At 41.0% G+C, this 15,529-nt stretch overlaps 2 protein-coding genes across 2 annotated transcripts in view; one reads left to right on the top strand and one right to left on the bottom strand.

Annotated features, from left to right (window-relative positions):
* Nucleotides 1-15,529, bottom strand: part of LOC118369156 (chromodomain-helicase-DNA-binding protein 3-like) — a 367,421-nt gene that overhangs the window by 41,471 nt on the left and 310,421 nt on the right. The gene's annotated exons all lie outside the window — the stretch shown is intronic.
* LOC118368808 (cytokine receptor common subunit gamma-like) lies at nt 3,605-14,736 on the top strand. The gene is made up of 9 exons (XM_035753235.2): nt 3,605-3,897; nt 5,610-5,740; nt 6,222-6,363; nt 8,260-8,362; nt 9,055-9,236; nt 9,473-9,606; nt 9,821-9,956; nt 12,844-12,943; nt 13,079-14,736. Exons 1-9 carry the CDS (start codon nt 3,828-3,830, stop codon nt 13,251-13,253), a joined length of 1,173 nt encoding a protein of 390 aa, XP_035609128.1. The 5' UTR covers nt 3,605-3,827; the 3' UTR covers nt 13,254-14,736.

Raw genomic sequence — 15,529 nt, 5'->3', positions numbered from 1 at the left:
AGCTCAATTTTAGTCTCATCTGACCAGAGTACCTTCTTCCATATGTTTGGGGAATCTCCCACATGCCTTTTGGCAAACACCAAACATGTTTGCTTATTTTTTTCTTTGAGCAATGTTTTTTTTCTGTCCAATCTTCCGCAAAGCCCAGCTCTGTGGAGTGTACGGCTTATAGTGGTCCTATGGACAGATACACCAATCTCCGCTGTGGAGCTTTACAGCTCCTTCAGGATTATCTTTGGTCTCTTGGTTGCCTCTCTGATTAATGCCCTCCTTGCCTGGTCCGTGAGTTTTGGTGGGCGGCCCTCTCTTGGGGTGGCTCTCTCAGGTTTGTTGTGGTGCCATATTCTTTACATTTTTTAATAATTGATTTAATGGTGCTCTGTGGGATGTTCAAAGTTTCTGATATTTTTTTATAACCGAACCCTGATCTGTACTTCTCCACAACTTTGCCCATGACCTGTTCATGGTGCCGCTTGCTTGTTGCTGCCCCTTGCTTAGGGGTGTTGCAGACTCTGAGGCCTTTCAGAACAGGTGTATATATACTGAGATCATGTGACAGATCATGTGACACTTAGATAGTACACAGGTGGACTTTATTTAACTAATAATGTGAGTTCTGAAGGTAATTGGTTGCACCAGATCTTATTTAGGGGCTTCATAGCAAAGTGGGTGAATACATATGCACGCACCACTTTTCAGGGTTTTTTTCTCTCACCAATTTGGACTATTTTGTGTATGTCCATTACATGAAATACAAACAAAAATCAATTTAAATTACAGGTTGTAATGCAACAAAATAGGAAAAACGCCAAGGGGGATGTAAGGGTTTTCTTCTGGTGAAAGAGAGGCGGACCAAAATGCAGCGTGGTGGTTAGTCATGTTCTTTAATAAAGGAACTAGACATGAAATAACTAACAAAACAATAAATGTGCGAAAACCTAAACAGTCCTATCTGGTGCAAACACAGAGACAGGAACAATCACCCACAAACACACAACACAAAACAGGCTACCTAAATATGGTTCCCAATCAGAGACAATGACTAACACCTGCCTCTGATTGAGAACCATATCAGGCCAAACATAGAAATAGACAAACCAGACACACAACATAGAATGCCCACCCAGCTCACGTCCTGACCAACACTAAAACAAGGAAAACACATACGAACGATGGTCAGAACGTGACAGGGGATGAATACTTTTGCAAGACACTGTATATTTATATATTCTTAATATATGTATATGTTGTGAAATTGTTAGATATTACTTGTTAGATATTACTTCACTGATGGAGCTGGAAACACAAGCATTCCCGCTACACCCGTAATAACATTGTCACGTTCTGACCTTAGTTCTTTTGTTATTTCTTTGTTTTAGTATGGTCAGGGCGTGAGTTGGGTGGGTTGTCTATGTTCCTTTTTCTATGTTGTGTTTTGCGTTTGGCCTGGTATGGGTCTCAATCAGAGGCAGGTGTCGTTAGTTGTCTCTGATTGAGAATCATACTTAGGTAGCTTTTTCCCACTTGTGTTTCGTGGGTGATTATTTTCTGTTATGTGTATGTCACTTTTCAGAACTGTTTAGTTTAGTTTCTCCTTTGATATTTTGTTTAGTGTTCTCGGTTTAATAAATATATGATGAAGACTCACCACGCTGCGCTTTGGTCCTCACCTCATTCCAACGATGTTCGTGACAAACATCTGCTAAACACATGTATGTGACCAATAAAAATGTATCTATTTAATTTTATTTGGGTCTTCCTTGCCTGTGGCGGTCCTCATAAGAGTCAGTTTTCATCATAACGCTTGGATGGTTTTTGCGACTGCACTTGAAGAAACTTTCAAAGCTCTTCAAATTTTCCGGATTGACTGACCTTCATGTCTTAAAGTAATGATGGACTGTTGTTTCTCTTTGTTTATCTTTCCACAAATTAACTTTTAGCAAGGCACACCTGTCAAATGAAATGCATTCCTCATGAAGCTGGTTGAGAGAATGCCAAGAGTGTGCAAAGCTGTCATCAAGGCAAAGGTTTAAAGGTTTTGTTTAATACTTTTTTGGTTACTACATGATTCCATATGTGTTATTTTATAGTTGTAATGTCTTCACTATTACTCTACAATGTAGAAAATAGTAAAAATAAAGAAAAACCCTGGAATGAGTAGGTGTGTCCAAAAAATGTTTTCTCTCTCACTGTAAACAAACGCTTTGGCCAATTTAAAACATGTTTTCAGATTTGTCCATCAGTAAGCTCAGAGAACAAATGTACTAAAGTCAATTATACATTTCCGTTATGGACATGAACGGGATATGTAGATTGGTATTGGGCCAGATATAACAAAAATGAGGTTGAAAAGTGGTGGAATTGCCCTTTAACTGCTGTCTGTGTGTCATCATCGGTTTTAATTTTCCGAAGAACTTCATCACATCCTCCAGTCATAAAACAAAAACCTTGTATTGTCTTCACACCCCATTTTTTGCCATTGGCAAGAATTCAGGCCTGTTAACGCAAGAACAGAACGATGGGGTTTCCCGAGTGGCGCAGTGATCTAAGGCACTGCATTACAGTGGTCTAAGGCACTGCATTACAGTGGTCTATGGCACTGCATTGCAGTGGTCCAGGTCCAGGTTCTGTCGCAGCCGGCCGTGACCCGGGAGACCCGTGGTGCGGCGCACAATTGGCCCAGCATCTTCCAGTTTAGGAGAGGGTTTGGCCGGCAGGGGTATCCTTGTCCCATCGCGCACTGGCGACTCCACTACTGGCTGGCTTCTGGGGTAAGTGGGCATTGTCTCAAGAAGAAGTGCGGCTTGTTTGGGTTGTGTTTCAGAGGACACACGGCTCTCAACCTTCGCCTCTCCCGAGTCCGTACGGGAGTTGCAGCGATGAGACAAGACTGTAACTACCAAATGGATACTATGAAATTGGGGAGAAAAAGGGGTCAAATAAAAAGAAAAAAAATGTAAAAGAAAAAAAAAAGAAAGATGGGGCAGCAGGTGGCCTAGCAGTCAAGTGCATTGGGCCAGTAACCGAAAGGTGAAAAATCTGCTGATGTGCACTTAATAACCTGAACAGGCTCTGGATAAGAGTTTCTGGTAAATGATTTAAATGTAGATACAGAAGATCTCACATCACTCACCTATTGAAAGCAAACTCCTAAGATCAGCCACAACAACAGTTTCTATGTTGCATGTATGCATGTTTGTTTGTTTTCTATTCCTATCTTTTTTGTTTATTTATCATGCAATTCAGAGTTCAATTGAAGGAATTAAAGTTGAACTTGAAACATCTGGAAGTGGAAGAAAATAGGGATCCATTCTTGAATTAAAGAGATCATTAGTTAAAGTTGTATCTCCTATTTTTCATCCTACTTTAACGTTGAATCTTAGAAATAGAGTAGGCCTATATACAGAAATTATGAAAAAGTATTTAATATTTCTAATGGTAAAATAATGTACTTCCAGTCCATGTGAAAATATTGAACAATGGATGTCAATGCATCCATAACAACTGACTTATTTAGAGGTGAAAACTCAATTAGGCTTTGTATCGGCGACAGCTACACAGTAACTATAAACTGAGTTGATACAGCCACTGCTCAAACTCCGCCCACTTTCATTTCAGCGCAGGATCGGGAGAATTGTAAGATCCTTCTTTCTTAGCACAACAAACAGCTGTTTTCCACGTTTCGTTTCGGTTTTGTTGGATCCCTGGTTTTCTCCATCCGTTTTAACTGAACAGCGCAACATCTGTTGAGAACTTTATTTTGGATAGAATTCGGTCGAAACGGGACTGACAGGTCTTGACAGAGATCACTCGCATAGGTTGATACAATGTACAAATGCTGGGGAGTTTTCGTCTTGTACTATTTCGTTTCATTCGTAGCTACACAGCCTGAAACAGGTAATGTCATATTTTTTATACTGCTTTTTTTATACCATGGTCGTAGGCTATCTGGTCCTATCGTTTGATATGTTCAGTTTATGTCTTCATTAAACTTGGTTTGGCACTCAGGACGTTTCCCGTTAATAACGTCAGAGTGACAAGTTGCGCAAATATTTTCACCACACAATTTGTCCATACTTGGAAGTGCATACCGAGGAGATCTAGAGTGAACAGATTACTGTGTAATAAATTAGGCAAATACACGTATTGTGTCTTTAATTAAAATGGGAACGCTATTGAACACATTTAAAATGCCCAAATGCAGGACAAATTGATGATTTCGCGGAACATTGGCTGGACAGTGTAGCCTACATTATATGTTTGTTTTGGAGGCATTTAGATCTTCTGGCAATTCAATTACTGATTCGAGAGAAAATTAGAGCAGATGGTGTTAACTACTGTATTTTGTTTCAATCAAAGCACATTCTGCCTTGTAGTCTACATTCGCGCGCTGTTGAGTTTTGGCAACATGAGAGTTACTGTTGTTGGACTATTCAGCCAACCTTCCTAAAATCCCATAAGAACTAGTGTGGTGTTTTTGTTATAATAGTAATAATTGTTTATGTTATGTATGATGCTAATTAATCATTATGTGATCTTCCAAGACATTGATTCAGCTTTAATCTAATTTTATCAAATAAGAAGAGAAGTGAGAAGTGACGCTCTGGCGCTACACTGAACGAGCTAATTTAAGCGCACCAGCCACACCCAGCCTATACATTTTTCTCGCGAATTTCTTTTTAGGGCAGCCTGGGAATATTTGGCCATATAAACATTTCTGGTTGGTCTCAGGGAATGTAAATCAGTTAGGAAGGGAGACTTTTAAAACGGGACTGTGAAGTAGCCTCAAATATGTTGAATGAGCAACTAATGAGCATGGAGACTGGAGAGCCTCACACATTTGACGAAATGACCATATATCTTTCAGTCGAATAGGGCTATTTACTTACTTTTGTAGCTCTTCGTCAGAAGCACGCGTTTTGTAAGTAGTGAGGCCTAACTGTCATCTCCGAGTTTAGCTGGAATTTTGCGCGAAACGATTTCAGAAACGTGATTGGTTGAAGATAGTCTTATGACATTGGCCTGCGCTGCACAGAATATCAGATCTCAACAACGAACGGCCCCTTTTTTAAATTTTCGTCTAAAATGACATACCCAAATCTAACTGCCTGTAGCTCAGGCCCTGAAGCAAGGATATGCATATTATTGGTACCATTTGAAAGAAAACACTTTGAAGTTTGTGGACATGTGAAGTGAATATAGGAGAATATAACACAATAGATCTGGTACAAGATAATTCAAAGAAAAAAACAACCATTCTTTTGTATTTTTTTATACCATCATCTTTGAAATGCAAGAGAAAGGCCATAATGTATTATTCCAGCCCAGGTGCAATTTAGATTTTGGCCACTAGATGGCAGCCGTGGATGTGCAAAGTTTTAGACTGATCCAATGAACCATTGTATTTATGTTAAAAATGTATCAAAACTGCCCAAATGTGCAAAAACTGCATTGTTGGTTTAGGGCTTGTAAGTAAGCATTTCACGGTAAGGTCTACACATGTGACAATTAACATTTTATTTGATTTACAACCCCTTTATACCCCTGTATGTATCCCACTTAACCCTTGAGCATGACCATAATAAGAGTTGTTATTGTTTTTCCTTTAGAGATCCCATCACCAAGAAATGTGACTTTCTCTTGGACGAACGAGTTCTGCTGGGAGCTTTCATGGAGTCTACTGGAGAATGTTGATAGTCAGAGATGTAAATACCATATCAATATGTCATGGATAGGCCAGGTGAGGAAAACGTTACAGGCCGTCCTCGCTATCATCGGTCAACCGAATAGAGTTGTCTGTTGAACATGATTGACTGTCTGCACACTGTTTTCCAATGGGTTGTCGGCCTACAGATGTGCAGTAATATAAACCCTTCCTCGTACTGCTGGCAGTACTTGTATTCTGGCACTAGATCCAGTTAAAAAGCTAATGTTAGACTTTACTTTGGATGATTTTTTTTTTTTAGATTAGATTACATTTATCCTCTGAAGCCAAAATATTTTTTCACAGACTCATACTGAACATTTCCATAAAACACTAAACCAACAACCCATCATCACCCAGACTAAGGCTTAACCCAAATGGCACTCTGTGCTCTATATACTGCACTACTTTTGACCAGAGCTCTATGGGCACATTAAACATTGGTAGATAGCCCCTTATTCCTGTTAAGTTCCTAAATTCATTCCCTCTGTAATATCTTTAATTCTTCTCCTCACAGAAGAACATAAGCAGGATGAAGAAGGAAACACGGTTAGAGGAGTGTTTTCCTCTGATGGGAGGTGTGCGTTTCTTCATACAAACTCAGTGTAACAGGACACAGATGAGTCAAACTGTAGTTCACACCATCCCTGCCCCCACAGGTTGGTTATCAACAACAGAATGTTCTCCTAAACAACTGTCACTCTCTATTGGCTGTTTTTCCAATTCAGATTAAACCTAGTCTTGGAAACCACACAATTTTTAAGGAGGATCTCCATAAACATACTTTTTAGGCCAGTACTAGACAATCTCTGTCCAGGGAACTGGCCATATACAGTGCCTTACGAAAGTATTCGGCCCCCTTGAACTTTGCGACTTTTTGCCACATTTCAGGCTTCAAACATAAAGATATAAAACTGTATTTTTTTGTGAAGAATCAACAACAAGTGGGACACAATCATGAAGTGGAACGACATTTATTGGATATGTCAAACTTTTTTAACAAATCAAAAACTGAAAAATTGGGCGTGCAAAATTATTCAGCCCCCTTAAGTTAATACTTTGTAGCGCCACATTTTGCTGCGATTACAGCTGTAAGTCGCTTGGGGTATGTCTCTATCAGTTTTTCACATCGAGAGACTGACATTTTTTCCCATTCCTCCTTGCAAAACTGTTCGAGCTCAGTGAGGTTGGATGGAGAGCAGTTGTGAACAGCAGTTTTCAGTTCTTTCCACAGATTCTCGATTGGATTCAGGTCTGGACTTTGACTTGGCCATTCTAACACCTGGTTATGTTTATTTTTGAACCATTCCATTGTAGATTTTGCTTTATGTTTTGGATCATTGTCTTGTTGGAAGACAAATCTCCGTCCCAGTCTCAGGTCTTTTGCAGACTCCATCAGGTTTTCTTCCAGAATGGTCCTGTATTTGGCTTCATCCATCTTCCCATCAATTTTAACCAACTTCCCTGTCCCTGCTGAAGAAAAGCAGGCCCAAACCATGATGCTACCACCACCATGTTTGACAGTGGGGATGGTGTGTTCAGGGTGATGAGCTGTGTTGCTTTTACGCCAAACATAACGTTTTGCATTGTTGCCAAAAAGTTCAATTTTGGTTTCATCTGACCAGAGCACCTTCTTCCACATGTTTGGTGTGTCTCCCAGGTGGCTTGTGGCTAACTTTAAACAACACTTTTTATGGATATCTTTAAGAAATGGCTTTCTTCTTGCCACTCTTCCATAAAGGCCAGATTTGTGCAATATACGACTGATTGTTGTCCTATGGACAGAGTCTCCCACCTCAGCTGTAGATATCTGCAGTTCATCCAGAGTGATCATGGGCCTCTTGGCTGCATCTCTGATCAGTCTTCTCCTTGTATGAGCTGAAAGTTTAGAGGGACGGCCAGGTCTTGGTAGATTTGCAGTAGTCTGATACTCCTTCCATTTCAATATTATCGCTTGCACAGTGCTCCTTGGGATGTTTAAAGCTTGGGAAATCTTTTTGTATCCAAATCCGGCTTTAAACTTCTTCATAACAGTATCTCGGACCTGCCTGGTGTGTTCCTTGTTCTTCATGATGCTCTCTGCGCTGTTAACGGACCTCTGAGACTATCACAGTGCAGGTGAATTTATACAGAGAATTGATTACACACAGGTGGATTGTATTTATCATCATTAGTCATTTAGGTCAACATTGGATCATTCAGAGATCCTCACTGAACTTCTGGAGAGAGTTTGCTGCACTGAAAGTAAAGGGGCTGAATCATTTTGCACGCCCAATTTTTCAGTTTTTGATTTGTTAAAAAAGTTTGAAATATCCAATAAATGTTGTTCCACTTCATGATTGTGTCCCACTTGTTGTTGATTCTTCACAAAAAATACCGTTTTATATCTTTATGTTTGAAGCCTGAAATGTGGCAAAAGGTTGCAAAGTTCAAGGGGGCCGAATACTTTTGCAAGGCACTGTACAGTATACTACAGAGTTAATGTCATTGACTTGGGTGTAAATCTCTCTCTCTCGATCTCTACCCTCTCGCTCTTTCTCTCTCTCCTATAACAGAGTTGGTGACGAACTTCAAATGTTTTCTCTACACTTCTAAGGCCATGAACTGCAGCTGGCTCCTAGCCAATCAGGTCCCAGAAGACCTCCAGCTTTACTACGGGTGAGAACAATTCTACTGGGGGCCTCCTGGGTGGCGCAGTGGTTAAGGGTGCTGTACTGCAGCACCAGCTGTGCCATCAGAGACTCTGGGTTTGCGCCCAGGCTCTGTCATAACCGGCCGCGACCGGGAGGTCCATGGGACGACACACAATTGGCCTAGCGTTGTCCGGGTTAGGGAGGGCTTGGTCGGTAGCGATGTCCTTTTCTCATCGCGCACCAGCGACTCCTGTGGTGGGCCGGGCGCAGTGCATGCTAGCCAAGGTTGCCAGGTGCACAGTGTTTGGTGCGGCTAGTTTCCGGGTTGGATGCGCGCTGTGTTAAGAAGCAGTGTGGCTTGGTTGGGTTGTGTATCGGAGGACGTACGGAAGTTGTAGCGATGAGACAAGATAGTAGCTACCACAACAATTGGACACCAGAAAAAGGGGTAAAAATTCAACAACAAAAAACAAACAAAAAGATGAGAACAATTCTACTTCCTGCTTCTCCACCACTCACAGTCCAAGGCTAACTGTGGAAGAGTGTTTATATTCAACAAAATATAGATGAAGAGTTACAAAGATAGTCTTTGTTTGGCTGGTTTTTCAGTTGTTATATCTATGATCCAATGTTTTTCCTGATTGGGTCATGTGGTTAGGAAATATTTAGGACCGTAACTATGACAACACCTATACAATCTCAGTCCCGTCATTTCAGATTTTTCAGGTTAAAAAATATGAGTAAGGTATCGGAATGCAATGAGTACCTGTACAACGGCAATCAGAGGACAGGATGTCATCTGAGAGGAGACTTCCACATGCGGATCTTCTTCCAGGTCAATGGGACTCTCAACGGTTCATCGGTACGGAATACCTTCGAGGTGAATCCTAAGGACCATGGTAAGACTAAAACTACTCTATTTTCACTCTTCAGGCTAAATCTGAGGCTAAAATCTAAATAATACATAGTCTGAGTCATCGTAGTTTCATTATTATTTAATTAACATCATCGTAATCACGTTGCATCAACATCCCGTGGCGATTTGGTTTAATTTGCATCTAATTTTCATCAATATATACAGTTTTTCTCTCAAAGGTTGCTTTATTATCTCTTTCCCTGTCCATGCTTCCTGCAGTGCAGCCTATACCTCTTGAATTGAAGATCACAGAGGAAGGGAGCAACCTCAATATTAGCTGGATTTCACCAGACATAAGACATCCACGCTGTTGGAAGTACATCATCAACTATACCAGATGTAAAATGCCTGAGGTAAGGAAAGCGAAGTGTGGGTAGTGATTCTGTATGGGCAGTGAATCTGCCATTGTTTCGTTTTAGTACTTGTCTGCAAAAATGTTATTGTCTTTTACAACCAGCCACTGTATAAAGTACACTTTTATTTATCAACTATGTTGTCTTGAATTACAGTATGTAGGTTTAGTAGACTAAAAGCACTCAAATGTCTGTTGCTGTAATGTCGTTCCAGAGTAAGTCCTTGGAAGACAAGACTTGGATCATGGTGAACTATGACCCTTACTGTCAGTATCGTGTTCGCATTAAACCCATCTTTTCACAATTGTGTGGTATGGGAGAGGGTGACTGGACTGAGGAGGAAATATATGGTATGGTTTCCCCGTTCTTTCTTTCTTCTTGGGCCATCCTCTCATAATTATAAGCTAAATAAAATGGAGCTGGTATAAACAAATTGTATTTGTCACATGCGCCAAATACAACAGGTGTAGGGAGACCTTACAATGAAATGCTTACTTACAAACCCTTAACCAATAATGCAGTTTTAAGAAAAGATGTGTTAAGTAAAAAATGTAAGAGTAAAAATTATTATTATTATTTTCAAGTTAATTAAAGAGCAGCAGTAAAATAACAATAGCGAGGCTATAAACAGGGGGTACCGGTGCAGAATTAATGTGCGGGGGCACCGGTTAGTCGAGGTAATTGAGGTAATATGTACATGTAGGTAGAGTTAAAGTGACTATGCATAGATAATAAACAGAGAGTAGCAGCAGCGTAAAAGAGAGGGGGGGGACAATGCAAATAGTCTGGGTAGCCATTTTATTAGCTGTTAAGAAGTCTTTTGGACCTAGATTTAGCGCCCCAGTAGCTCTTGCCGTGCGGTAGCAGTGAGAACAGTCTATGACTAAGGTGGCTGGAGTCTTTGACCATCCTCTGATACCACCTGGTACAGTGCCTTGCGAAAGTATTCGGCCCCCTTGAACTTTGCGACCTTTTGCCACATTTCAGGCTTCAAACATAAAGATAGAAAACTGTATTTTTTTGTGAAGAATCAACAACAAGTGGGACACAATCATGAAGTGGAACGACATTTATTGGATATTTCAAACTTTTTTAACAAATCAAAAACTGAAAAATTGGGTGTGCAAAATTATTCAGCCCCCTTAAGTTAATACTTTGTAGCGCCACCTTTTGCTGCGATTACAGCTGTAAGTCGCTTGGGGTATGTCTCTATCAGTTTTGCACATTGAGAGACTGACATTTTTTTCCCATTCCTCCTTGCAAAACAGCTCGAGCTCAGTGAGGTTGGATGGAGAGAGAGCATTTGTGAACAGCAGTTTTCAGTTCTTACCACAGATTCTCGATTGGATTCAGATAGTGGTCCTTCTGTGGCTCAGTTGGTAGAGCATGGCGCTTGTAACGCCAGGGTAGTGGGTTCGATTCCCGGGACCACCCATACGTAGAATGTATGCACACATGACTGTAAGTCGCTTTGGATAAAAGCGTCAGCTAAATGGCATATATTATTATTATTATATTAGATAGTCATTTAGGTCAACATTGGATCATTCAGAGATCCTCACTGAACTTCTGGAGAGAGTTTGCTGCTGTCACGCCTTGGTCATTGTATTTTGTGTTTTCGTTATATTATTTGGTCAGGCCAGGGTGTGACATGGGTTTATGTTGTTGTATGTCGTATTGGGGTTTTGTATTATTGGGATTGCGGTTGAGTAGGGGTGTTGTATAGGCTTGGCTGCCTGAGGCGGTTCTCAATCAGAGTCAGGTGATTCTCATTGTCTCTGATTGGGAACCGTATTTAGGTAGCCGGGGTTTCGCGGTGTATTTCGTGGGTGATTGTTCCTGTCTCTGTGAAGTTTCAACAGATAGGCTGTAATTAGGTTTCACGTTCCGTTTGTTGTTTTGTATTTTGTATAGTTATTTCATGTGTCACTTTTTCTATTAAAGTCATGAGTAACCACTACGCTGCATTTCGGTCTGACTCTCTTTTGACAAACGAAGAACGTCGTTACAGCTGCACTGAAAGTAAAGGGGCTGAATAATTTTGCACGCCCAATGTTTCAGTTTTTGATTTGTTAAAAAAGTTTGAAATATCCAATAAATGTCGTTCCACTTCATGATTGTGTCCCACTTGTTGTTGATTCTTCACAAAAAAATACAGTTTTATATCTTTATGTTTGAAGCCTGAAATGTGGCAAAAGGTTGCAAAGTTCAAGGGGGCCGAATACTTTCGCAAGGCACTGTATAGAGGTCCTGGATAGCAGGAAGCTTGACCCCTGTTATGTACTGGGCCATATGCACTACCCTCTGTAGTGCCTTGCGATCAGAGGCCAAGCAGTTGCCATACCAGGCAGTGATGCAACCAGTTATGCTTTCAATGGTGCAGCTGTAGAACTTTTTTGAGGATCTGAGGACCCATGCAAAATATTTTCAGTCTCCTGAGGGGGAATAGGCTTTGTCATGCCCGCTTCACGACTGTCTTGGTGTGTTTAGACCATGATAGTTTGTTGTTGATGTGGACACCAATGAACTTGAATCTCTCAACCTGCTCCACTACAGCCCTGTCGATGAGAATGGGGGAGTGCTCGATCCTACTTTTCCTGTAGTCCACAATCCTCGCCTTTGTCTTGATCACGTTGGTTGTTGTCTAGGCACCACATGGCCAGGTCTCTGACCTCCTCCCTATAGGTTGTCTCATCGTTATCGGTGATCAGACCTACCACTGTTGTGGCATCGGCAAACTTAATGATGGTGTTATAGTCATGCCTGGCCATGCAGTCTTAAGTGAACAGGGAGTACAGGAGGGGACTGAGCACACACCCCTGAGGTGCCCCCATAGTCACTTTAACCATACCTACATGTACATACTACCTCAATAAGCCTGACTAAACAGTGTCTGTATATAGCCTTGCTAGTCTTATTTTCAAATGTCTTTTTACTGTTGTTTTATTTCTTTACTTACCTACACACACACATACCTTTTTTTCATACTCTTGGTTAGAGCCTGTAAGTAAGCATTTCACTGTAAGGTCTACCTACACGTGTTGTATTCGGCACACGTGACAAATACACTTTGATTTGATTTGACATACACAATCCATGTCTCAATTGTCTCAAGGCTTAAACATCTTTATTTAAGCTGTCTCCTCCCATTCATGTACACTGATTGAAGTGGATTTAACATCTTATTAGCTGGTTATATGTAAACCTCTATCCTGACGTTGTTGTTTGTTTGTTTAGGTAAAGATGGGAATCGGGATTGGCACCTGCATGTTGCAGCCGTCTTCATTTCAGTCATGGCGGTTATAGTTTCCATCCTGGTTTGTTTTTGTATAAGGAAGTGAGTACACATCAATCTATACACATCTGAATTCACTCCACAAAATATGGGATACTGTGATCTCTGAATGGTGATGAATATATTGTAGGTCCTTTTTTAGATATTATACCAAATGACTGTGTCTTCTGCCTATAGACACAAGGACAAGATCCTCCCCAAAGTTCCCAAGCCAACCAACCTCATCAGTGATATGTTCAACAACAACAATAAGATGAGCATTAATGAGAACCTCTACATCCCAGCACAAGAGGAAGTAGACTGTAAGATCACCCTAGTACAATACCCTCTTCCTCAGCAGCCAGAGTCGTGAGAAACAACATGAATATACAGTGAACCTGTGGACAAGCTGGTAGTGGCCCAGCAGACTGGGAGGACCTCAGTGTTTTAACCTTGTGTGGTGGTGGCTTTTTGACTCAACATGGGATACTTTGAGAATTAACAACAGTAACTGGGATCCCCAGACTGTCCCAGGACCACTCTTCACATTTCGTGAATTTTTTTTAATGACAAGACCCGGAAAACTACAACATTTCCCGCCACTGTTGCACTGATGCAGTTCCACAAAATGCACATGCGCAGCAGCAAATTAGCTAAAAGTCAAATGGCACATTATCCAAACAGGCAAGCGTTTACCTTAGCTTATTTACTTCACACAAAGTCTCCATAAATTGAAAGCACACACATACTTGACACTGCCTGACTGCACACGAGAAACAAATGCAATTTACAGTTATCATCAGAACTCAAAATTCGATCCCGGTCCGACCCGAGCCTGGTGAGATGAAGTCGGAGCCCAGGCCTAGTCCAACATCACAGAAATAAAATAGCCCGAACGCGCCAAAAAGCAAGATTTCTGGAAAACAGTAGGATATGTTGATTTAAACTGGTGTTGAGAACAAAATGGCGGAGGTGGGCGGCAGCGGAGTGAGGAGACGAGGAAACGGACATTGGGCCAGAAAAAGCACAGAGAGAGGACAACTCACCTTATTATGATCCTCTGAATGATGAAAATATTGTAAAAATGTATTCTAATGCAATTGAAGGCATGTATCAAATTCATGCTTATACTGAAACTCCCAAAGTCATATCCAACCGTTATACTAATTTACAGCAATAGTTGTGTGTGGTCACGTAGATGATAATTTCAGCACCGTTTTGACCGGGGCAGTGCCATCACGCTGCTTTGAGACAAGCTAAGGGGACTCGTCTAGATAAATCAATGTCACATTGTTGTTTTCACTGAATCTCCATTTGGATATTTGGTAACCAATAGGCTACGTTGCAGTGTGCTAATGATCATCTTTTTTTGCTCTATTTTGCTCTTCACTTGCGTAGTAGTTTGTCCTACTCCCAACCAAAAACATGTGACATATCTGATAATCAATCAATGTGATTTTGTTTCACTGAATCTCTGTCTGTATATTTGGTTAATTGCTCTCTGGCTGTACAAGTGGAAATGGTAGCTCATTTATTCATTTGCTCCTCTATCACTGACCAGAAACATTTAGCATGCAATAATTTAGCCCAAATCAAATGTATTATTTATCTATTGACTCACTAGCCTTTATATAAAGGCTATTTTCCTATCGTCCCAATCCCACTGAAACCCAAAATACTTCATTGTAATCCATAGGTTGCTGTATCAGAGCACGTCTCGCCTATGCATGTCAAAATACAGCTAGAACATTTCCCCCGCCTCTCTGCACTGTCTCGTATTGCTGCCCTAATGAGAGCTTCAATAGAGCTTCAATATCAATAAAGATATCAATAAAGATGTGTTCATTAAACTTTGACTTGGGAGTCCTTAGTGGTAATTTCCACGACAATACCTTGATATTTAAACCATTTCCTCTCTTCATCTCCCTGTTTTTCATGAGCTGATCTGCTGTCTGTAAAATCATCAACTTGATTTTTCCCAATTATCACTCAATCAAATGTATTTATAAAGCCCCTTTAACATCACCAGATGTCACAAAGTGCTTATACAGAAACCCAGCCTAAAATCCCGAACAGCAAGCAATGCAGATGTAGAATTACAGTGGATAGGAAAAATCCCTAGAAAAGCAGGAACCTAGGAAGAAACCTAGAGAGGAACCAGGCCAGCACCTCAGGAGCAAATGACAGTTGGCTTTTCATAGCCGAGCATTTAGAGGTCGAGACAGCAGGTGTGGTAGAAAGAGAGAGAGAGAGAGAGAGAGAGAGAGTCGAAAACAGCAGGTCCGGGACAAGGTAGCATGTCCGGTGAACAGATCAGAGTTCCATAGGCAGAACAGTTGAAACTGGAGCAGCAGCAAGACCAGATGGACTGGGGACAGCCAGGAGTCATCAGACCAGGTAGTCCTGAGGCATGGTCCTCCGGGAGGAGTGGGATAGAGAGAATTAGAGGGAGCATATTTAAGTTCACACGGGACACCAGACAAGACAGGAGAATTACACCAGATATAATAGACTAGCCCCCCGATACATAGAGTATTGCACCATAGATACGGAGGCTGAGATGGGGGTTCGGGGGACACTGTCATTCAGGCTTGCATTAAACGCATTGAATTGAAATTGTATCATTGTTATGTATTATGAATGGAAAAT

This window comes from Oncorhynchus keta, chromosome 35 (assembly GCF_023373465.1).
Source record: "Oncorhynchus keta strain PuntledgeMale-10-30-2019 chromosome 35, Oket_V2, whole genome shotgun sequence".
NCBI lineage: Eukaryota > Metazoa > Chordata > Actinopteri > Salmoniformes > Salmonidae > Oncorhynchus > Oncorhynchus keta.
Note: the sequence above shows the minus strand (reverse complement) of the source record. Positions and strands in the feature narration are given on the sequence as shown.

Bases quoted from the DNA above. Each gene is read 5' to 3' on its own strand.
- LOC118368808 (XM_035753235.2), top strand. From the start codon at position 3,828: ATGTACAAATGCTGGGGAGTTTTCGTCTTGTACTATTTCGTTTCATTC. The intron at 9,957-12,843 runs GTATGGTTTCCC...TTGTTTGTTTAG, and splicing joins GACTGAGGAGGAAATATATG to GTAAAGATGGGAATCGGGAT. The intron at 12,944-13,078 runs GTGAGTACACAT...TTCTGCCTATAG, and splicing joins GTTTGTTTTTGTATAAGGAA to ACACAAGGACAAGATCCTCC.